We start from the raw sequence: 22047 nt of genomic DNA on the forward strand, positions 1-22047 counted from the left end.
GGAAGTAATTATGAGACACAAGCAAGCTATTCTAGCAATTTTATTAACGAGCAAGTGTAATGCAAAGATGATTTAGAAAGCAGACTAGACTATCTTATTGAAGCTGGGAATTACAACGTTTCTGATCTGTTATCAATACAAAATATTCATGTCGAACCCAGGGCCTATGTCAACTCTTCTTTTTGGTTCGTGGGCTCACCCCAACCTGGACACAGCAAAGCCAAAGTCGTACCCTCCGAGGCTTCAAAGTTGGATCCAACCGCACCAGGTCCAGACGGCCCAGGATCATGATACGCATTGACGGCCCGCACGCGATTCTTGGTCACCTCCAAAATAGTGCCGCTACCGATCGGGATATCCTGCGCGCCTGTCCTTGCCTCGTCAATCTTGGAGCATATAGTGTCTCTCTCAATCAAGCACACCATGACTGTGGCAACCTCGGAAGGCTCAACCAAGATGTCCTTGTCTCCGTCCAGCATGGCCAGCTTATCCGGGTTTTCCATAAACAGAGGTGTCTTGATGATACCAGGCGCAACTGCCGCAATTCGGACATGGACCTGGTCAATCTTTGACATGGCTCGGACAAAACCACTTGTCGCATGCTTGGTGGCATCGTAAATAGCCGTGGAAAGGCAAGTGTCTTGAGCATTGGTGCTCGAGATGATGACAACAGTTCGCGGCTTGCGTTTGTATTTGAGGAAACGAGCGAGAGCCAGCTGAGTGGTCCGAATTGGATGAACAAGATTAATGTCAACACTTGCGTAGCGGCCACCCTCCACGCTGTCGCGGCTTTTTGGAGTTCCAGGGGGATACCAAAAGCTGCTAAAACTCTGAATTATTCAAACAACAACATTTAGCACAAAAGCACTGATCCGGGTGAGGCTTGAAGAGTGTACTTACCGGTTCATAGACACCGGCACCCGGGCAAACAATGTCAATCTCACCAAATTGGGCTTCAGCTTCCGCAAACATGCGCTCGAGGTGCTTCCAGTTTGTGACGTCCGTGTGTTGGTAGACGGCGCGAGCCCTGCCCTCCGCTGGGCTCGTGTGTGCGTCTACCAATCGCTGTGCCTCGGGCCGTAACGAGAGATCAGCGATGAGAACATTGCATCCGCCTTCCAGGAGCTGCTGAGCAAAGGCGAGATTGATGCCGCTGCCAGCGCCGGTGACGATGGCGGTCTTTCCTTTGATGGCGTGAGACATGGTTTTTCTTTCCAAGCTGACTTTGTTTCAATACATCGTGGTGGATATTTTGTGCATCTTGCAGTATATCGCAAAAGATGACGTGAATGATGTGGCCAAGCTATTATATAGGCAAGAACGTATCCTGTGCTTCAAAGATGGCGCTGGGCGCTGCTCAACGTACCTCGAGCTGACAATTGCTTGAGGATGTAACTTGCCCAAGCAGTAGTTGGTGGCCGCACGGAGGCGGCAGGTTTAGCCAATACAGTGGGGCATGGGGCAGAGCGCAGCTTCAGAACAAGCGCGTGGCTTCCGACTTGGGCCCAAGCCACAGTTGGGGCGCAAGCTTGCTCCGGCAAAGGGTTCAAAGGTGTTGCCTTTCTAAAAATTAAGGCAACAACCGTTCTAAAACGGAATTGGACTGATTTCAAGGCAGAAGAGGCACAAGCTTGACTCCAGCATCGAACCATTGCCGACCATTTCCAACACAAGCACAACAAGCAACCATGAGTCCAAAGACAGATCTTCAGTCGTACAAGCTTAATCACGCAATGCAAGTCTCTCATGTCTCTACAAGGCAAAACTCGCCATGTCTAACCTGATGTGTTTATATTCAGGATTCGGGTCAAAGATCCAAAGGCAACCAGTGAGAGGGCTTTCTCGGATGCAACGTGTCAAAATTACTGACGAAGAACGCCTAGTTCGGTTCTACGGGCTGTTGGGCCTCAGTGTCATTCAGAAGCTTTCGTTCCCGGAGAACAGCTTTGATCTCTATTTCCTCGGCAACGATGCTCCGACGGCCCCCTCGCATGGGAAATTTACATTTGACCGTCAGGGCCTCATCGAACTAACCCACAACTACGGTACTGAAGATGAACCCGGCTTCACTGTTAGCAACGGGAATTCTGAGCCGCATCTCGGCTTTGCACGCTTCACAATCTCGGTCAATGATGTGCAAGCCGCCTCCAAAGTGTTGAGGGATGCGGGCTATAGCTTCCGGCAGGACCCTTGTAGCAGCAACACCACGTCGGTCATTGCTTTGGATCCCGATGGTTATTGGGTCCAGCTCATCGAGCAACATGTGCCACGACTGTCTCCGGGTACAGAGAGCCATTGGAGCTATCGCACAGTAAGAGAAGCGTCGCACCGATGTCCTTTTTTATGTTGAGGACTAGGCGCGCTAATCCTTCAAAGAATCAGATTGTGCTCCGAGTGAAGGATGCGGAACTATCTATTCGTTACTACGTCGAAACGTTGGGCATGAGCCTTGTCAAGAGTATCAACAACAGCGTGGAGGGATCGACATTGTATTTGCTCGGCTACCCTTCCGAGGGTCCATTCAAGGACGGCCAAGACGTCTCAGCACGAGAAGGAATGCTTGGTCTGCTATGGCATCATGGCACTGAGAAGAAGGACGGGTTTCGGTACCACAATGGAAACGAGCACCCGCAAGGATTTGGTCACATATGTAAGGCAATCTGGCAACCATGACCTCAAATATCTAATGACAAGTGGTTACAGGTGTTACCGTTGACGACATCAATGCAGCATGCGAGAGACTGGAGAGTCTCGGTGTTGCGTGGAAGAAGCGGCTCACGGACGGGAAAATGAAGAACGTAGCCTTCCTTCTTGACCCGGACAACTATTGGGTGGAGCTCGTTCAGAATGAGCGTTTTACAGGCAAAGCAAATTTCTAGAGCTTGATGGTGGCCTACAATAGAAGTGTGCCTATTGCTTAGCCATACTGGGTGTTAATGATACGTCCCTACGCTGTGTCTGTAGAGTGTAGACATTCGCGAGCCCATCGTCGACATGATACTCGTCGCCGTACATTGCCATGCACAATGCCATTAATTGTGGGCCGCGGAACCAATATGAGCGTTGACTCAGCAAAACAGAACCTCTTGCCTTGGGTACTTTCCATTTCACCCCAATCTGCTGCTGTTTCGTGTTGTGAGGTGCTGGCACTTGGGAGGCTTTGCGTTAAACTGCTCTGGGCCCAAGCTTTCTCCAATCACTGGAAGGTGGACCTTCCCGCTCTGTCCCACCAGACACTAGCGTAAACTTGCCGTAAAGGGCAAGTGCAGCGTTCGCAGCGCGGCGTGCTTGCTTTGTTTGCTAGGTACGCTTACGCCCTAATACCTAAGAATTTATATAATTTATAATAAATTTATTTATTTATCTTAAAATATATATAAATTTATTTATTTATCTTAAAATATATATAAAGATATTTATTTATTTTAAAATATATATAAAAATATTTATTTATTTTAAAATATATATAAATATATTTACTTATTTTAAAATATATATAAATATATTTACTTATTTTAAAATATATATAAATATATTTACTTATTTTAAAATATATATAAATATATTTATTTATTTTAAAATATATATAAATATATTATAATATATTACTTATATAATAACTAGGTAATAACTAGGCAGGGTATAAGCGCACCTAGCAAAAAGAGTAAGCCCGCTAAGCAATTTACTTCGCAGCTCTACCAAGTCCAGTTAGCCTAAACCTGCCAATCGCAGAGAGGCGTTGCAAACAGCACCGCAGATGCTCGACTGGAAGGCACGGTTGATCATTGAACATGGCCGTGCTCGAGTTTGGCATCATCGACTGTGGAGGGGAAGGCAGTTGGCGAGTAAGCTTGCCGCAGGTGGCAAATTCGGGGGAATATTTTATGCATCGAGACGCTCTTAAATTCCTGCTTCTTATTTCTGTCTCAGCACTGCGCAAGACTCAACCGAAGAGCCATATTCGATCGGAGAGCAAGATACACCATGGCATCTCACCTCCCCCACCCTTTCGACCCTCTCAGCGGCGAGGAAATCCAGGCTGCGACCGCCATCGTCCGCAAAGCGCATGGAGATGAGCTTCATTTCCATGTCGTCTCACTTCAAGAGCCACGAAAGGCTGAAATGCTCGCATGGCTTGCTGACCCGGCAAAGGCTCCGCGACCGCGACGTGTTGCCGAGATTGTTGTAATTGACCCGCGAAATCTCAAAGGGCATGGCCAAGTTTATGATGGCTTGGTGGATTTGCAGAGCCGCAACATCACCAAGTGGATCAAGGCCAGTGGCCAACAACCCATTGTAAGATCAACTTCCTGTCCCTGTTGTGCCGAGTGGAACAGTAACCGGTCCTCGATGTAGCTTATCGTCGAAGAGCTTCTCGAGGTGGAAGCAGCCTGCCGCAGAGACCCAAAGGTCATCGAACAATGTCGCATCAGTGGTATTGCCGAGCACGAGATGGAAAAGGTCTACGCCGAGCCGTGGACCATCACTCATGACCCTCGATTCGGTACCGGCACCAGGATGATCCAGGGTTTGATGTACTTCCGACCCCAAGTCGACAACTGCCAGTACCAGTACCCCCTAGACTTCAATCCCATCTACGATCCCAGCAAGAAGGAAATTGTCGCCATCGACATTCCAGAGGTACGACGCCCGCTTCAGCGACACCCGGCCATCGACTACCACCACCTATATATCCAAAAGAATGGAGGCTATAGGACGGATCTGAAGCCAATATACATTACGCAACCTGAGGGCGTCTCGTTCAACATGACAGGAACAGGTCGCGAGATCGAGTGGCAGAACTGGAAATTCCACATTGGCTTCAACTACCGAGAGGGTATTGTATTCAACAACATCACATACAACGACAAGGGCAACGTTCGACCAGTCTTCTATCGCATGTCGATCGCCGAGATGGTTGTACCATAGTAAGAACAAGCCCCGTCTCCTGTGGACAGAATATCAGAGTGATGGCTACTAATTGATCATCCACAGCGGTCATCCTGAGCCCCCACACCACCGCAAGCATGCCTTTGATCTCGGCGAGTATGGTGCGGGTTACTTGACGAACAGTCTCTCACTTGGATGCGACTGTAAGGGAGCTATCCACTACCTAGATGCCGATCTACCTACACAGTCTGGTGAGGTCCGCAAGGTCAAGAACGCCTTATGTATTCACGAGGAAGAAGAGGGCATTTTGTTCAAGCACACCGACTTCCGAGACAACTCGACAATCGTGACTCGCGCCAGGAAACTAATTGTTCAACAAATCTTTACTGCTGCTAATTACGAGTATGCGGTCCAGGTGAGTTACGCTAGCAAAGGCATTCGCGGGAATGTGTTACTAATATAGCCACAGTGGGTGTTCCACCAGGACGGCACAATGCAACCGAATATCAAGCTCACCGGAATCCTCAATACATTTATCATGAACCCTGGTGAAGACCTCCAAGGTTTCGGTACGCAAGTGAAGAAGGGTCAGTTCTCCCGATGTAACGAAATGATATAGGACGCTATGCTGATCAAGAGAACAGGCGTCAATGCGCATAATCATCAGCACATCTTTCTCTTGCGAATTAACCCCAGCGTCGATGGCCAGCAGAACACGGTTCACATGGTCGATGCCGTTCCAATCGATGCGCCAGTTGGAAGTGCAGAAAATCCATACGGCAACGGCTTCGTTGCGAAGCGTACCAGGCTCGAAACGACCGGCCAAGCCATGACCGACTACAATGGCAGCACGTCGCGAACCTGGGATATCGTGAATGAGAACAAGATCAACAGCGCCAGCGGCAAACCAGTCTCTTACAAGCTCGTTAGCCGGGATGTACCCAATCTGATGCCAAAGGAAGGCTCACTTGTGTGGAACCGAGCGTTTTTCGCCCGTCATGCTATCCATGTCACAAAATGTAAGCAGTAATACCGAATCAACCTTGTCGAGAATATAGTCCGACTATGGACACTGACTTGCACCTTGCTTAGACTCTGATGATGAGCTTTGGGCAGCCGGAGACCACGTTGTCCAATCATCTGGTATCCCTTCCAGGGGACTGGGCACTTGGGTAGGCAATGGAACCCAAAACGTGGCCAACACAGACATTGTTCTATGGCACACTTTTGGCATCACACACTTCCCCTCCCCCGAGGATTTCCCCATCATGCCGGCTGAGGGCATTACGCTTCTCTTGAGGCCCCGAAACTTCTTCACCAGCAACCCGGTAATGGACGTGCCGCCGTCGTACTCGATTACACCGAGTGAGATTGCCGCAAAGAGGACAGGTTTCGACACGACGGACAAGGCGAGCAAACTAGCAGCCATGGGCAGTCAGTCCTGCTGCAAGCCACCGAAGCTGTAAAAACTTGGCACATGTACGACCTTGGCTCTGCGCATGAGCCCAGCGAAACTGTCGCATGAATGGGCTTGGTGGCTTGGTTGAATGCAGCTTGACGCCTGGCTCTATGCAAACATGGATGAGTGGTAGCCCCATGAGAATTCCTGTCTGCCTATTTCACGGCATCTTCCCACAAGCACAAGAAACGAGGTCATGTTCAAAGTTTCGGCTCATCTCTCAACGTTATGTAAGGCTAGGATAACTTAAGCAAAGTTGGATTTCAAATTTTCTCGTTCCATGATATCAATCCAATGAGTGGCATATTCCAACGAGTGCTCGCCATCGTAGGCCCTCCAAATAGCTTCGACAAGTTCTTCAGCTACTAAGACTGGCTTTGAAGGTAGAACAGTTTTAAGCAGCTTCAAACGATCTCGAATAAATTGTCGTGCACTGAGTACAGTTGATTCTGCGTCCTCCTGGACCTGTTCCTCATGCTCCCGCTCACTGTTTTCGCGAGAGATTTCAATATATTGAAGCATGTCATGATGCTCAATGTGTTTGTCCGAGGAGTCTGCCGTTTGCGACTGACGTACCCGTTGGGTGAGTGGGCGCTGTAACCTCAACCCACTACTGGCAGTGATGCAGAGCAGAGGTTGTGTCATTTTACTTCCAGAGTATCCTGGAAGGCCCTTCAAGAGAGTGACGAGCTGTAGAGCTATGGGTGTAATCCAGGTATGCCATAGGAAGTGGGCGTTGTTTTCCGCAGTCGTCTGGAGGCTATAACGTGCGACGAGAAGATCCGGGAAGGTCTGGTACAGCTGTAGCAGGCCGGCTTGGCGGTAAGCCTCCCCTACCCTAACAAGATGTTGATTGGGTGTTTTGCTGTCGTCCGTCTTCCCTCCTGTCTCGAGATGACTGAGATCCAGGGCAAGTAATTGCTCCTCAACCGATGTAGCTTGTTCCATCAACCTCATGGCCGAGGTGACATGCGCAGAAGCGAACGTAGCCCGAGTACGAGCGGCATGGCGAAATCTGTGACACAATTTCATGGTGCGCGTGAAAAGTCGGAGACTCGTACTGCATATGCCGGTCCAGGGGTGCGGGAAATCATCAACGGGTACAAGAGGCAAGTCTGGGCCTATGCATGTCCGTACATCCGCCTCGCCAATCCCCTCGACAGCTTGTAGGCTCTTGCAGTTTGAGAGGACCATGGATAGGAGCATTTCGACGTAGAGCCAGCTTTTGTTGAAGAATTGCAAGAGTTGGCGCTGGTCGGCAGGTAGTGAATCCGAGTGCTGGTTGATATTGTATAGCAAGGCTTTAGCCTCGCTCAAGAATGGCAATCCCAATTGGCCGGCGTTGAGCCAGCAGATACTTGTTCCGATGCAGAGTAATGAGTAGAGCAATCCTACAGGGACGGTATCGAATAGCTGATGTGAGTTTATAGTATGTAGATCCGCTGTGATCACCTCGGCAGCAGCCTTCATCATTGAAAAAGACATGTCCTTCATGGTTGGGACCTTGGAAGCCAAGTAGGCTGTAGACATGGCCTGAAGGCTGAGCTGTACGGCTTCGCAGTTGGACCAAAGGGCGGCAGCTATAGTACGATTGAAATTGGATTCGGAATCGTACTGGGACCAAAGGGGGCAAATATCGCGAAACCAGTATTCAACCATCATGTATGGCCCGTGGGCGACGGTGGAGATTGGAACCAATGGCTGCCTTGCGTCTAGATCAGTGTCGAAACAGCCCGAGTCATCCGAAAAAGCTGTTGATTCTTGTGAAACCGTACTCCAAGTGACTTCTGTGTCGTAAAGAGCCGTGTCCTCGTTGTTGGGGGCTGGCTCATCGCTATCCCATCCGGAAAACGCTGTAGGTCCGGCGTGTGTCCAGTCTCCATCGATGGCGCTATTGCTGCTGCTGCTGCTGGTGTTGAACGGATCCCACGCTAAACGACTCACAAGTCCGAGCAGTCCCAGATCCAAGACAGACCTTGTCTCGTCTCTTGGGCAGTCAAAAGGAGCGTCGGCGGAGCTGCTGCTGCATGCGGTTGTTGATGTGAGTTGCGATTCCGATTCTGACAGAGCGGGATACGCGGGGGTAGCATCAGGCTCTGCAGGAAGCTGTCGGCACTGGGCAGGCTGTGATTTTCGAGCTGTGTAAAGCCATGTAGGCGAAGACTGGTGTTTCGCCCGGTGAACTGGACGACTCTCGTGCTTGGTGGACCATCGGACATGTAAGCGATATCCACCACAATCTTGACCACGGGTAGCACATTGTCGGCACGACGGTCTCGTTTCGTCGCATTTGATCTGTGACATGGGTTTTAATAATTATTTCCCTGACCTTTGGAATTTCCAGAGTTGATGAAATGCGGGAGACCTACACGTCTCGCGCGACACGTCACGCAGCCATTGCGGGAGCGTGCGACTCGGCCACAAGTCTGGTCGGCAGGCATGTTTGATCACGATATCGTCTCGCACGTCACTTGCAAAAACGTGCGGTTGTCGGCGAAGATGAAGGATGCGCGTAATGCCAATGATGACGACGACGACGAGGTCGCGGAAGGCATTGCATTGCAGTCAGATTCCTGCATGTGTCGTGGAACCCCTGAGGATGGAGGGTCTGGGGTCTGGGGTCTGGTCCGATTGACCCCTCAAAAAGACTTCCCCAGGAGGGCCAAGGAAAAGATCCGAACCCGGCCCCGTCAGTAAACTATTGATTGCGTGCACCAACTATCGCGTGTCACGTGCAGCCACCTCTCGCCACAAAACCTCTGGCAGCCGAGCTCCCACTTTGGCCCCAGGCGTTGGCGGCGGAAGAGGCCGAGGTCAGTACAACGGCATTGATGATGGATGGGAGAACCTCGATCCCGGCACGCTTGATCGCAATGACCCACGGTGACGCAGCGCTACCGGTGCCATGGAGGACATCTGGATCGTTGGAGGCAGCGCAAACACCAATTGCAAGAGAGCCCAAGACGTAGAAAAAGAGGATACGCCAAAAGACACGCTTGACCGCCTTGGGCAATGTTCTTGCGAGGCTTCTCTGCCTCACCAGCCGCAACAGCAACCATCTCCACCCCACCGTATGAGAATGCCGCGTTGACGAAGGAAGCGACCAGCCGAGCTGCCAACGTGAATGTGGAATAGATGTCAATGGAAAACCGCTTCACTTTTATGGCTGTGCCACTTGACCTCCACCGAGCAACAAGTCAATCTATCTGGTAAATGTCGGAACAGACATTTGGGCAGGCGGCTTGTATGGACTGTTGCGCAATATTATATTTTCTGCACGTTGGTCCAATTGTTCTGTCTTCTGTTAGCTTCTTGAGGACCATTATTGCAAATACCAACTCACTAGGTCCATTATGATTGTTGACACTGGCATATCGTGTGGTGCCTCCAAGAGGGCGGTTGTCCCGAGTTCCCAACCCATCAGTTGCATCCAAATCTCTCGCCAGGCCAAAGTCAATCGTATAAAGTACATTACTGTTATGACCAATTCCCAGAAGCAAATTGTCTCGCTTGATATCACAGTGTAGGTAACCATGCTCGTGGATTTGTTTAACTCGACGAATAGCTTGGTCGGCTATGGAAGGACCGTTTAAAGCGAAAATTCCTGACCGCAGTAGTTGAACAGATCTTCGAGGGATGGCCCCAGCAGTTCGAATCGCCTTCTTGACTAAACCACAGGAAGCGCGGTATTCCAGTTTCGCCAGATAGAGCAGCGTACATGCCGGCTTTATATTCGAGTGCCTCGGGACCGTCTCGTATATGTGCAGTTTCATCGCAACCTCTTGCTTTGTCTCAACGTCGGTTCCTAATACAACTATATGATCCTTCACTCTGAAATGGTAGGTGATAGGATCGTACCAGCATACACAAGACCGAAGCCTCCTTCCCCGACTTTATAGCCAACGCGGTATTTTTTGTTGACCATAATATCCTGTAAGAAGGCTCATGTGAGTTGACCTCATGTAGATTTATTGAGGGCTATTCATACCTTCTTGATGAAGTGACGGTGCCGCCATGGCACACGTCGTCGACACGGAGATGAGAGAGTGAGAAGGGCGAGGGCAAGCAAGGCTGGCTTGGGATAATAACTCGGAGGCGCGTATCTACTGTTCCTTTATTGTAATATCTGTGGGAATTAAGCCAGCTTGAGAGGCGTCGGGTAAGATGTCACTGGCATCCTTTTTCGTGAAACCTGCACGGCAACGAAGCTGCATGCATTCACATGTCTACGTGCAAGCTGCGGGTGGTATCTTGCCTGGCGTATCGCATGTGTGCCAGTACTGAAGGTTTCCAGTGATGCAGTTAAGTCATACAAGTTAGGTAGATGGACCGGTCTGGGACGGTTAACCCTACCTTCGCCAACATGGACCTTCCACAACCGAGCACAGCGCGTAACAATTAGATAGGGGAAGCAAGCGACTGTTACCACGCGCTGCATCCCCAATTCATGCTTTTGCGACTACATCCAACGGTGCCAGCTCAAACACGACGAACAGCACATGCTGGCCTCTGACTGCGACCTTCTGTGTCTCCTCAGAATATCCCTATCCTTCATTCTCTCAACCCTGAACGATAGGCCGCTTATGGCAAGACCACAGAATCAAAAACATCGGCTTTTAAACAAGCCTTTATAAAGTAATCTTCCTGCTAAAAGGGAAAAAATTAGCAGAGAGAGTAACTTCTTGCTGGAATTTTAGGATAATCTGTTAAAAGTCTGCCTTACGCTGCGTGCCCTAAGGGAGCTTGACTATTGGAATAAGCGACGATCTTCGACGAGATTCGCAGTACCTGACTTGTACTCAACAAAACTTGCTCGATTTGCGAGGCATGGTGGCCCCGACCTTTGTCATCTTCGAGGAGTATGGCCCCAATCTCATTATAGTAATTATGTACTAATTGATGTGTTTAGTATACCGAACACGGCAGTACTGTGAACGATATAAGCTCAAGTCGCTGTTTAACGTCTCGAAGTCAACAGACACAGTCGACGAATGCAATAAGCGTCGCCAAAGAGCGAAGAAGTTTTCTGCCTACGGCAAGGAGTTTCAACAACATCTCACCGATTACAATATATATTATGCAGACCACGATTATGACAATGATGCTCCTGAACCTGAAAACCTGGCTCAGATGCATGAAGAGCTGACGGTTGAAAGAGCATCGCTTTCACCGTCTCAATTTTCTCTGTCGGCGTTCCGAGATTTTAAACAAAAGAATACACAAGTAGCTTTTGAGAAAGACGTCACGAGACCTGTCATTCCTACAATTTTTAGCAACTCTACTATCCATAGCTAGTATAACGTCTGGTTTACTAAGCTTAAGCCTATAACAAGCCAGGATATAATAAAGCCACAGCTAGACTTTTTTAATAGAGCTTACCTAGGAGATCTTAGTTAAAAGGTTAAGACTAATTAAGCTATTTTATTAATAGGTATTTTTACTAAGTATGCTAGTATCCTAGTAAAGCCTAACTTTTTCCTAGAAGTTAAGAGGCCTAATAGTAATACTTTTATAGCCTAGTAGTAAGCCTACTACAATAAAGTATACGGTGCTTATACTAAATATGCCTTATAAAACTATTATAAGGCTAGCAGATATATAATAGTAATACCTATACTTATAGCTTGACTTACTACGCTAGCACTAGTACGCTTTAGCTGTACGCTTATTACATTACCGCCCCCAGAACGGCTGAGGAGCGGCCCGGGTACCACATGACGTCCCTAAACCCATATGTATTGGCAGGCGACTGTAAGACTTTCGTAAAAGGGGCACTGCATTTAGAAATCTTAGGGATTCAGCCCAAAGATACCAGAACAGCTTTATCTAGACTGCGAATACCAGAGCTGTTTAAGGGAAAGTAGTAAGACAAGATGAGCTTGTTAAAACGAACAAAGAGGTCTCAAGCGCTCTTGATTTACACAAGTCCGGAGATAGTATAATATAGACTACCTGGCAGGATACGGACTACGCGCTTCAGCAATAAATTACTAAACATAGCAAGAATACCTCGTAAAATAACACCAAGGCATACACTACCACACCCTAATATTTATACGTGGAAAAAGATTTACTAAATCTAAGCCAGGAATCGGTAGTCTTAGCCCTCAATAACCTATTAATAAGTTTTACGTCTAGTTTTACTACTTTTACCACAGACCCAGTATAGCCGAAGCGTTTGAGGGATTATATCAGCCCACCCTCTACTTCTAAGAGAACCCACCCGTGCCAGTGACGTACGGAAGGTACAGCGCGACGCACTACGCGGTCGTCTGGTCAGGCTACGGTGTCTACATCTTCAGGTCCAGGCATCTCTTATTGGGTAGAGACATATATGCGTAGAGGAACGGTCTGCTTCAAGGATTTAAACAGGGGGGAGAATCAGACCAAGTTAAAGGAATAGACCGAACATATAGTGGACGAAACGCAATGCTATTATTGGCAAAGCGCTGCATCGTAATCATTATTCTGGACAACGGAGTTGCCAAAGGGGGCAAAGAACGTTTGTCGACACCGGTCGTGAATGAATTGTTGTCGTGGTGGGGATGGTGTCGGTTGTGTTCGTTGGAACAAGTGAAATTGTACCTTCCTCAATACCATGATTAACATCAGACGATTGACCTTTGAACGCGAGAGGATATTGTGTTGTTGACACATTTCTGTGTTGGCCATGGAGAATGTTCGTCGTCAACTAGCAACGGTGACTATGTGAAGACAAAAACGTTTATTGCACCAGAACTCGGTGCCGACGAACTCTGATGACGAACACCTCTCAACTTTTCACTCAGATTTGCCACGCACTTGTGAAGCTACATGAACGAATGGAGATACGGCTTATATTAAAACGCAAGCTAGCTTCTCTTTTTGGGCAGCGAATGATGACCGAAAGAAATCAATGTTAACCTTCTGGTCTTGACGCAGTGCTGAGCTGCTGGCACAGCTTGAGTGGTTTCTAACCAATCCTGCCTTCAAAATGCGAACAGCGCCCGACGACGCACGCGCTACGGTTCATTCTGTCCCCAGTTTAGTCAAACGGAACGATGGCAGAGGGTTCTGTGTCAGGGATGGTTTCTGTGCGCACTCTCCTATACAACTATGTTGGCGACGGTTAATGCTTAAGACGAAGCACAGTGGACGCCGCTTCACCTTGCGGCAAAGAACAACCATATTGAAGCGATCCGGACTGTAATAGAAGCCGGTACAATCTTCGATGCTCAGAACAAGTCTCAGTTAACGCCTCTTCACCTCGCAGCATTATTCTTAATTTACGGGTATATATAATCCATGTGCCACGAGTCTCAGGCAGGTCCTCAAGATTAAAAAGAATTGATCGTATATAGTTCGCTATTCCTTGTCAAATTTTGTCCAACAACTTACATGACTTGCATCTAGTCGTCCCATTTCCTCATCATTGCTCGTATGTCCAGACAATCCAAGTCAGTAGCCTCTCCCAGCCTCCCAGCATCCATCCGCCTAATCATATCAGCATGCGCCGCACTCCTCGGCGCAATTGCATACGGAAACTCCTTTGGAAAGCAGGCAACTCCACTGCCGAGCTCCAGTTCCACGTCAATCTCTTGCCCCTGCCCATCGACGGCCTTGCCAATGTCAAACGCGGCGAGCGTCTGCGCAAACGTCAGATACAGAATAGTATCGGCCACATACCTCCCCGGACACAGCCGGCGCCCATATCCAAACGCGTCCAGACGCGGGTCGCGCTCGTTCCGCGGCTCCAAGTATCGCTCGGGGTCGAAATCGCCCGGCCGCGGATACACCTCCGGATCGTGCAGAAACCACCACACGGCCGGCATGATGATGGCGCCCTTGGGGATACGATATCCCCCACACACCGCCTCTTCCGAAGTAGCATGTGCCAAGCCAAGCGGGACCGCCGGCGACCACCGGTACGCCTCCTTGACCAAGGCGTCGACATAGGGCAGCCTGTGACGGTCCGAAGCAGCAGGGAGCCGGCGCGGCCCCAGGACCGAGTCAATCTCCTCTTGCGCCCTGCGCTGCACGCCGGGGAACAGGATCATGCACAGGACAAAGACCCGCAGCGCGGTGACAATGGTATCCGAGCCCCCGAGGTACATGACGGCGGCGGTGGTCTTGATCTCGTCCTCGTCCCTGGGGGTCAGCGTCCCGCCGGGCGTCGCCTCGCGATGCTGCGCCACGAGCCGCGACACAAACGACTCGCGCTGCGTGCCCGACGCCATCCGGCCCAGGACAAACTCGAACGGCACATTGGCCATTTGCTGCGCCACCCTGCCGAACCGCCTGGCCGTCTGCTTGAAGCCGGCCCCGGGGCACCAGGCGGGCAGGTACTTCAGGGCCGGGACGACGTCGACGGCCCACGCGCCGGGCACAATGGCCAGCCCGAGCTGCGACACGGACAGCTCAATCAGCTCGATGAGGGGGTCGGCCTCGGCCGCGCTGCTCATCGCGTAGCCGTAGGTGATTCTCAACACGGAGCCGCCGGCGTGGCTGCCGGCCGGACAGGAACGGCGAATTAGCCCGGCGTGCGGTTACGAGACGTCCCGGGTGCTTGAACTCACTTTGCGAGATGCCTAAACAGGCTGTTTGGGCTATTGAGCACCTGTAGTAAATACCTGCGCGTCGCGGCGTCCTGCGGCTCGTCAAACCTCGACGCCGACGCCGCGGTGCCGAGGTGCTGGTGCACCATTTTCCGACAGCGCCGGAAGCGCCTGTCGTCTCCGCGGAGAACAAACAGGCGTCCGTAGCCGCAGAGGTTGGTGGCGAACTCGGACGTCGGGCGGTCCGACGACTTGGACGACGTGCGCGTCAGCAGCTCGTGGGCCGCGTCTCGGTCGTGGATGAGGACAATCGTCTGGCCGAGCACGCGGACGGAGCTGACGGCGCCGTAGAGGTCCTTGTGCGCGATCCAGTGCTGGTACTCGGGCCTGCCGCTGGGCGGGAAGTCTCGCATGTTGCCTAGGATCGGGAGTCCCCTGGGGCCGGGGGGCAGGTTGTGGGCGTGGCGGTTTCGAAAGACGGCGAGGTAGATGCAGTACGTGATGGCGGTGACGCAGACACCGGTGATGAGTATGCTCGTCATTGTGACAACTTGACTGCTTGTCAAGAGGAGTGAGGCAGCTGGGCCCGTTTACGAAACTTGGCAACGGCTGCTGGCCCTGTCGATGGCTGGTCGAGGTTCCAAGCAGAGACGGATGAGCTGTAGTTGAGCTGATGCGGTATATGGGACCGTTGTTTGCGTTTTATAAGCTCTAGATGAGCGGCGCGAATGCCTGCTCGGCATTTCAGTTCAAGCCGGTGAGCTGACGGCGTTGTCCCCGTGCAGCAAGAGTCAGGTTGCAGCGGGCAATGGAAATGTGCGTTGCATTGGGCCTGGCCACAAACAAATGAGAGCTGTCACCGTAGGGTCGGATTCTGTCACATTCTGCATGTGTTGGCACAGCATTTTGGTTTTGATTGCTTGTGGGTGGTGGTGTTGTGTCTTGGCCGTTGCTGCGCAGACCACGGCCTCTGACGTGGTTGCTTTTATCGCCACGTTTCCAACATGGTATAAACTTCTACTTCGCTACTCATAACAGGCTTGTAAGCTTCTTTGGAATCATTCATCCCCAAAGTACCGCTTCATCCATGTCTTTCTTCATCAAATATCGCAACTGCCAGAACTGGGCAGAGTATCGCCGCCCTCACGAAACGGGGCAGGATGTCGAGGATGCGGCTAGAGGCCATGTGATGCAGAATCCAGCCTACATCAACTCGTGTGGTCGCACCAAATGAGCAGTCATCTTTCCTGACATGGAGCTGGAGACGTGTGTGCAACGGGCATTGGTTGTCTTTTCTCCCCGCGTCACGTCCGCACATCTGGTCGATAGCACTGCAGCTCTGCCATGTGCATGTAGATGCTTGGAATTACTCCCACATTGGTCTAGCGAGCATGTATATCCATGAATTCCCCGCGGGCTTGTCGAAAATATGTCTGTACTTGACACGAGTAAATCCATTGGGGCGCCTGACTCGCGGTAGCTGGGATGTCTGAGCTGGGCTCTTAGTCGGACCAAGTCCGATCCTATCCCTTTGACTGCGGTAAGGTCCAACAAAGGTATCGGGCCCACCGTTGACCTTTCTACGATATTTATTACGTACCTTTACATCTTTTATTTTAATTTTTTTAATTAATTAGAGCCCTTACAGGGTATAAACGTTGGGCTTTACCGCAGTCAAAGGGATCGGGGATCCGGTGGCACAAATATCTACGTACTCCAAGCCACACCTGATTGCCCAAAGGGACAGGCGGCCGCGGTTGTAACCTTGCTCGATGTAGTCGTCGTGGTGGCGGAGGGGGATGGTTTACGAGCCAATTAGGACCACGATGAAGTGAATCAAAATTTAGTAATGAGATTTCTTATCGACCGTGTGGACGGCTAAAAGTACTCTAATTCCGCCGAGCTTTGACCCAGCATAGGACTTAGGCGATAACAAGGAGCTGCCCTGTCCGTCATCGAAGATGGATCGATTGGTTTCTAATTGATTTCCATCGAGGCTGTCATGCCTTGCAGTCCGCATGCTTCAATACTTGAACACTGACACGACGGATCCCACGAATGGATCAACTGTGTTCCGGGTCAATTCGGATATACCGCCAGATACTCCTCATGCGTTCGCACTGCCCTTGCGTAAACTCCGTCCTACATTCGCTAAACGAACATGTCAGCACGCTGTCCACCATGGCCCAAGAAGCAATCAACTTACTCCGAGCTGTAGCTCATGTAATTATGGATAGGATCAAGGCCCGGAAGACCAGGACAGCTGTTTTGGCCACGGGGGCAGGTACCCTCCACTCGGCCTACGGTCTCGTTCACGGCCGGCGTGTCGCTGACAAAGTCACCCTTGACCTCGTTACACCCGCCTTGGAAGGTGTGCAACAGTCCGAGCCAGTGGCCAACCTCGTGGACCGTCGTCTTGCCCATTTCATAGGGGGGCGTTCCGCCGGGCATGGTGTTGGTAGCCATTTGGCATCCATCCACGTTGAACGCTGTGCCTATATGGAGTGCGCCTCTCATGCCGGGATGGGTGCAGACGCCGCCTGTCTGGTTTGGAGAGTAGTATAGATTGAGCGACTTGTAGCTGCCTTTTCTGTATTTGCCGTAGAATCCAAAGGCGAGCTTTTCTTCGGGGTCGAACTGGAGGGGCATCGCGTCAATGCTCCTCTGCAGTCCCTTGAGCGTGAAACCGATGCGGCAGCTGGAAAACCCCTCATTGAGGACCTTTATTTGTTTTTCGACAATGTCGTCCTATGTGTGCAGTCAGAAACCCGGCTTGTGTGTTGATATGGAAGTGGAGGGTGATTACGCCGAGCCAACCACCTTCGTGTGTTTCGTTGTTGGCAAAAAGGGTGATGTAGGTTTCAATGTTGATCATGCCCTGGGTGTCGCAGCTTCCATCTCCGTAATGAGGAGTTGTAAGCTCGTCACTTGGAGCCTGGCTACGGCGTGGTGCGTCCGAGGTGGTAGTGCCAGAGACGGCACACGCGAAGGCTGTGCCGGCCAAGGCGAAGTAGAGAGAGAAGGGATAGAGCATGGTCACGGCGCTGTCCTTGCACTGTTCTGAAACAAGACGGGATCGATGCCTCAAGAGTTTGTATTCGGAAAGACGAGACGGCTGGGTGCCATTTATACCTCTTTCATTGTGCAGATGTGCCCCCAACTGGCCAAGCGGTTGGTCACGTTGATGGTACAGACATACAACATCCCCCATGGCCTCACTTGTGAGGAGGTAGGCGTATTCGGCATGCGTGGTGTCATCTACACCTGTTGCCGCTTGATGGAACTCATGCGACAGGGGACATGTGCAGCGGACGTAGTAGAAAAGGGGGCTTCGCGCCTTGGGCGCAGGGATGCGTGAACGACTCAGGATCACAGCCGAGTCGCCGACTGCCTCTTGGCTACCTCGTATATTTGCGGAGTCCTTCATGTTTGCACCAAAATAGCTTTCGGCTCCAGATACTCGCGCTACTCGCGCTACTCGTCCCGTGAGCCCTGACTTACATGCGTCTCTGCAAGTAGGCCGAATCTTGTGAGATTTTGGCTTCGCCGCGGTGGGTACTGCATCTGAGAGCCCTACATATGTACTCGTATTATTTCTACCCCGAATATCTTTATACTGGGTCTCTTTTCATGTGTGCGAATGCGTGGTACTCTTGCGATAATGCATACCACCCGACTATTGCTCGCCTTCCTGAGCTGACCTGACTATTGTAATTGACCTGACCTGACTATGGTAATTGACCTGACCTGACGATTGCTACTTCCTAATTAGGAAGTAGCCCTATCTGATTACTGACCCTAACCCTAACCGCGCAGCCGGGGATATAAGGTGCCCCCTTTATTGAAATTTGGTCCCCACCTCACTCCACTCTTAACCCCATTTTAGATTGTTATTTAGAAAGGAGTAATCTATTTGAGTCGAGCACCTGGTGGGGGCCCCGCCGCCCCATGGATCGTGGTGGCATAAAGGCAGTACTAAGTAGTATATAATATAATAGTATGACTAATTTGATGTAGCTGCTTGTACCTGACAGGGTTATTAGTACAGTAAGTATAACTTAAATTATATATACTATATAAAGTACTTAAGCAAGTCAAAGTACCGTTTAACTGTTCTTGTCCGATTGGTTACTAACCCCTGGACTTGGCGCCCCATCAGGTGCTCGACCTTCAAAGAGATATTCTTTCCGGAACGTGAATACGAGGATTCATTTGATGAGAACGCTATTTATTATAGTTTCATCGTGCATTATCGGCTTGTGCCCCAGCCCCGACCCCATGCCCCGGCATTAGTCTCCTCGTCCCTTGCATACAAGTCTTGGTATGTCATCTGTTATAATTCATGTGGCCTCATCCAAGAAGACTCCTGCTGCCGGCTGGCTTGGCATTCGCGAATAGGTAGGTGCTTTGGAGTTCCCCTTCACGAATAGAATAACTAGTTTGAAATTTGATTCTTTTTGAGCCCGGCAACTATCCCTGATTGCAACATGCCAGGTCTTATTGCGCAGCTGCTAAATATCTAAATATAGTATACTTGACATATTTTATTACACGGATAAAGCATAATAAATGTTGGAGTGTTACACGGAAATGGCCCTGTTACACAAGGGCTACAGTCACGGGATTAGGGCAGAAGGCCCTCACCGACTTCTTGTATTTAAAGACATTTTTGGTCCCTCAAGGCCTCGGGGAAAACCAAGGACCTTTGATACCAAAGACTGTTATTAGTTGAATTGGGCTCAATTGCTCCAAGCCCTCTTTACGAGCCCTTGTCAAATGGAGGCACCTTCCAAAGCGCCCCCGGGGGAGAAAAAAAAGGCTTCAACAGGCCCGAATTCAGTAACTACAAAAGCATCAAATTCAGCGGCATCTTCAACGAGCCCGAATTTCATAGCAGCGTCGAAAGCCTCGAATCCAAAAGCCCTAACAGCTTCAGAAGCCTCAAATTCAACAACTTAACAGACCCGAATTCGATGGCCACCCCGAATTTAACAGCCCTAAAAGCCCCAAATTTTTACCCCCCCCCGCTTGCCGCTTTGCTTACATTTATGACAGGGGCTTACGTTGTCATCAAGCCTAGTTACATTATAAAAGAGAAAAACTAGAAGCCCTTGAGGAGCCAGCTACTTGTTTATATGGTCTATACTTGCGGGCAAACTCTTAGACCTTTATTTAGTGGCGTTATTGTATTGGCGTTAGCCGAGTGCACTTCAACGGCCCAGCCCGTTACAATAGGGGTAGACAACAAAAAGCATTTGATCAAACATTGAATGTATTGTCAAGTCAATATACTATTGACAGCGGACCCTTGGAACAATAGTAGTAGGGTATCGTTACTGCTGGTGTCGAGTTGTGCGAGGAAACGATGCCCTGGCTGCCTTGGGCTTAGGCACATGGGCGTCGAAGCACTCCTTGGAGTTCTTGAAGGCGCCGTCGGTTGCAGGCGACCAGTCGAACAGGCCGCAGTAAGTCTCAGTCCCGCACTTCTCTTCTCTGTTTTCCGTGAAGCCACAGCCGGTGATGACGCTATAATTAATAGGTTCTATCCAAGGGCGCTTCTGGCCGGGGGTAGGCGTGCCCTCGGGCAACAGGGAACTTGTTGGAGAAATAGGGTCAGGACCAGAGCCAACCCCCCCAAGATGATCTTTAATCCAAGGGATGTAGCTGCCGACCCTAGTATACACCGTGGGAGGCTTGGTGCATTGGCCCCGTGAGACGAGACCGATTAATTGTCCCGTCTCCTGGTCGATAAGAGGACCGCCGCTATCCCCAAGGCATGCATCCTTGCCATTTACACCAGCACATATTGTGTCTGGATGAGCCTCGGGTGGATGAAATCGCAACCTACAATCCTGGCGCGGATGAACAGGAATTACAACCTTGGCAAGTTTGTCAACTGCTCCGTTACGATCGGGATCGCCGTTGCCTTGTACGCCCCTGGCTTATCAATTAGCATCCGGTCTTTTTCTAGTCAAGTAGGACCAAGCTTAATGGCACTTACCAGCCTGCGGTTATTGCGGTGGAATTTGGTGCGGGATCCGAGCCGTTTTCCGGCAGTACCGCATAGTCAATCCCAATTGTCTCGTTCCTCTCGATTGGAGTTGATAATTTCAAGATGGCAATGTCATGGACACCATGCCCCTTGATGTAACTAGGGTGCTCTATGGCGGATGCAATATTTGCAGTTACTCCGCCCATCCGTCTATTCTGTGTAATTATCAGCTCTGTATTTACCAGCTGTCTGTCGGCTACACAAGCAGCTAGGCGACCTGGCGGGAGTGACTTGACGGGTGAAGACATAGGGGGCTGGGGGGATATTTACCAGCGTTCCTGCCCTCACAGAGGTGAATTGGCCTTCAAGGCAATGAGCAACAGTAAGAACCGTAGTGCTGTCCAACAAACTGCCACTGCATTGACCCTCCTTTCGGCTAAGACTAACGATGAATGGAAACTCGCCGTCCTTGGCATTCTCCCCGCCTATTACTCTCTTGTCGATAGTTGTTGCTGCCGACGAAACAACAGAAAACGCGGCTAGTGCAATAGCAATATTGGGTACCATTGTAAAGACAGGAAGAAGCTGGTAGTGCGTTGCTAACAGTCTTGTGAAAGAGAAAGGTCAGGTATAAGATAGCACAGGCTAGTTTTCACTATACATGGACTGTAACGCAAAGATGTAGATGGGTGGGTTGTTTGCTGTATTTATCCTCTCACCTATATATATAGAATGATAGAACAAGCTGAAGAGGCTTGCAAAGATGAGCAAGTATTCGTGACTCGTAAGCATAATATTTTTACAAGTATGATGTGGATGCTGTCACAAAAGGCCCTAGTGTAAAATTAAATGCGTGTATCGGCAAAAGCCCCATGGATTGATAAATTACATCTCCCCACCTGAAAAGGACACATGGAAGATACAAGCATCAATTTTGACCTCAATAACAGACTATAACCCCGGTAGTAACTGGAGTAGGGCCTCGTGAAATCTAACAATCCAGAGTCTCGGTACGTTTTCGAGCCGAGTGGGCCGATGTCAGATAATAATGCCTCATCCAACAAGTTGCTGTTCCAGACCTTTGAGGACTGGGCAAGAAGAGTTCTAGACAAAGGCTACAAGTCTGCAGTTGTGGGAATTTATTGACCCTGAAAAACAGACGATAAATTACT

General features: G+C 50.1%; 7 protein-coding genes across 7 annotated transcripts; 2 read left to right on the top strand and 5 right to left on the bottom strand.

Annotated features, from left to right (window-relative positions):
* Positions 1-164: 164 nt before the first annotated feature.
* MAA_09817 (NAD-dependent 15-hydroxyprostaglandin dehydrogenase) lies at positions 165-1203 on the bottom strand (the record flags this gene model as incomplete). Its single annotated transcript, XM_007827815.1, has 2 exons — positions 165-830; positions 901-1203. The coding sequence occupies 2 exons, from the start codon at positions 1201-1203 to the stop codon at positions 165-167; spliced, it is 969 nt and encodes a 322-aa protein (XP_007826006.1).
* A 568-nt stretch (positions 1204-1771) lies between these two features.
* MAA_09818 (uncharacterized protein) lies at positions 1772-2879 on the top strand (the record flags this gene model as incomplete). Its single annotated transcript, XM_007827816.1, has 3 exons — positions 1772-2311; positions 2377-2650; positions 2704-2879. The coding sequence occupies 3 exons, from the start codon at positions 1772-1774 to the stop codon at positions 2877-2879; spliced, it is 990 nt and encodes a 329-aa protein (XP_007826007.1).
* Positions 2880-3984: 1105 nt separating this feature from the next.
* On the top strand, positions 3985-6356 carry MAA_09819 (peroxisomal copper amine oxidase; the record flags this gene model as incomplete). Its single annotated transcript, XM_007827817.1, has 6 exons — positions 3985-4296; positions 4357-4928; positions 4996-5305; positions 5360-5477; positions 5535-5909; positions 5983-6356. 6 exons carry the CDS (start codon positions 3985-3987, stop codon positions 6354-6356), a joined length of 2061 nt encoding a protein of 686 aa, XP_007826008.1.
* A 239-nt stretch (positions 6357-6595) lies between these two features.
* On the bottom strand, positions 6596-8653 carry MAA_09820 (C6 zinc finger domain containing protein; the record flags this gene model as incomplete). Its single annotated transcript, XM_007827818.2, has 1 exon — positions 6596-8653. The coding sequence occupies one exon, from the start codon at positions 8651-8653 to the stop codon at positions 6596-6598; it is 2058 nt and encodes a 685-aa protein (XP_007826009.2).
* Positions 8654-13737: 5084 nt separating this feature from the next.
* Positions 13738-15425, bottom strand: MAA_09821 (Cytochrome P450 CYP620Q1; the record flags this gene model as incomplete). Its single annotated transcript, XM_007827819.1, has 2 exons — positions 13738-14782; positions 14905-15425. 2 exons carry the CDS (start codon positions 15423-15425, stop codon positions 13738-13740), a joined length of 1566 nt encoding a protein of 521 aa, XP_007826010.1.
* A 1660-nt stretch (positions 15426-17085) lies between these two features.
* Positions 17086-18310, bottom strand: MAA_09822 (Peptidase M43B, pregnancy-associated plasma-A; the record flags this gene model as incomplete). The annotated part of the gene is made up of 2 exons (XM_007827820.1): positions 17086-17631; positions 17690-18310. The coding sequence occupies 2 exons, from the start codon at positions 18308-18310 to the stop codon at positions 17086-17088; spliced, it is 1167 nt and encodes a 388-aa protein (XP_007826011.1).
* A 1906-nt stretch (positions 18311-20216) lies between these two features.
* On the bottom strand, positions 20217-21442 carry MAA_09823 (Peptidase S1/S6, chymotrypsin/Hap; the record flags this gene model as incomplete). The annotated part of the gene is made up of 3 exons (XM_007827821.2): positions 20217-20820; positions 20885-21090; positions 21206-21442. The coding sequence occupies 3 exons, from the start codon at positions 21440-21442 to the stop codon at positions 20217-20219; spliced, it is 1047 nt and encodes a 348-aa protein (XP_007826012.2).
* Between the last annotated feature and the right edge of the window lie 605 nt (positions 21443-22047).

The sequence above is a fragment of the Metarhizium robertsii genome (assembly GCF_000187425.2).
Source record: "Metarhizium robertsii ARSEF 23 chromosome Unknown MAA_Scf_11, whole genome shotgun sequence".
NCBI lineage: Eukaryota > Fungi > Ascomycota > Sordariomycetes > Hypocreales > Clavicipitaceae > Metarhizium > Metarhizium robertsii.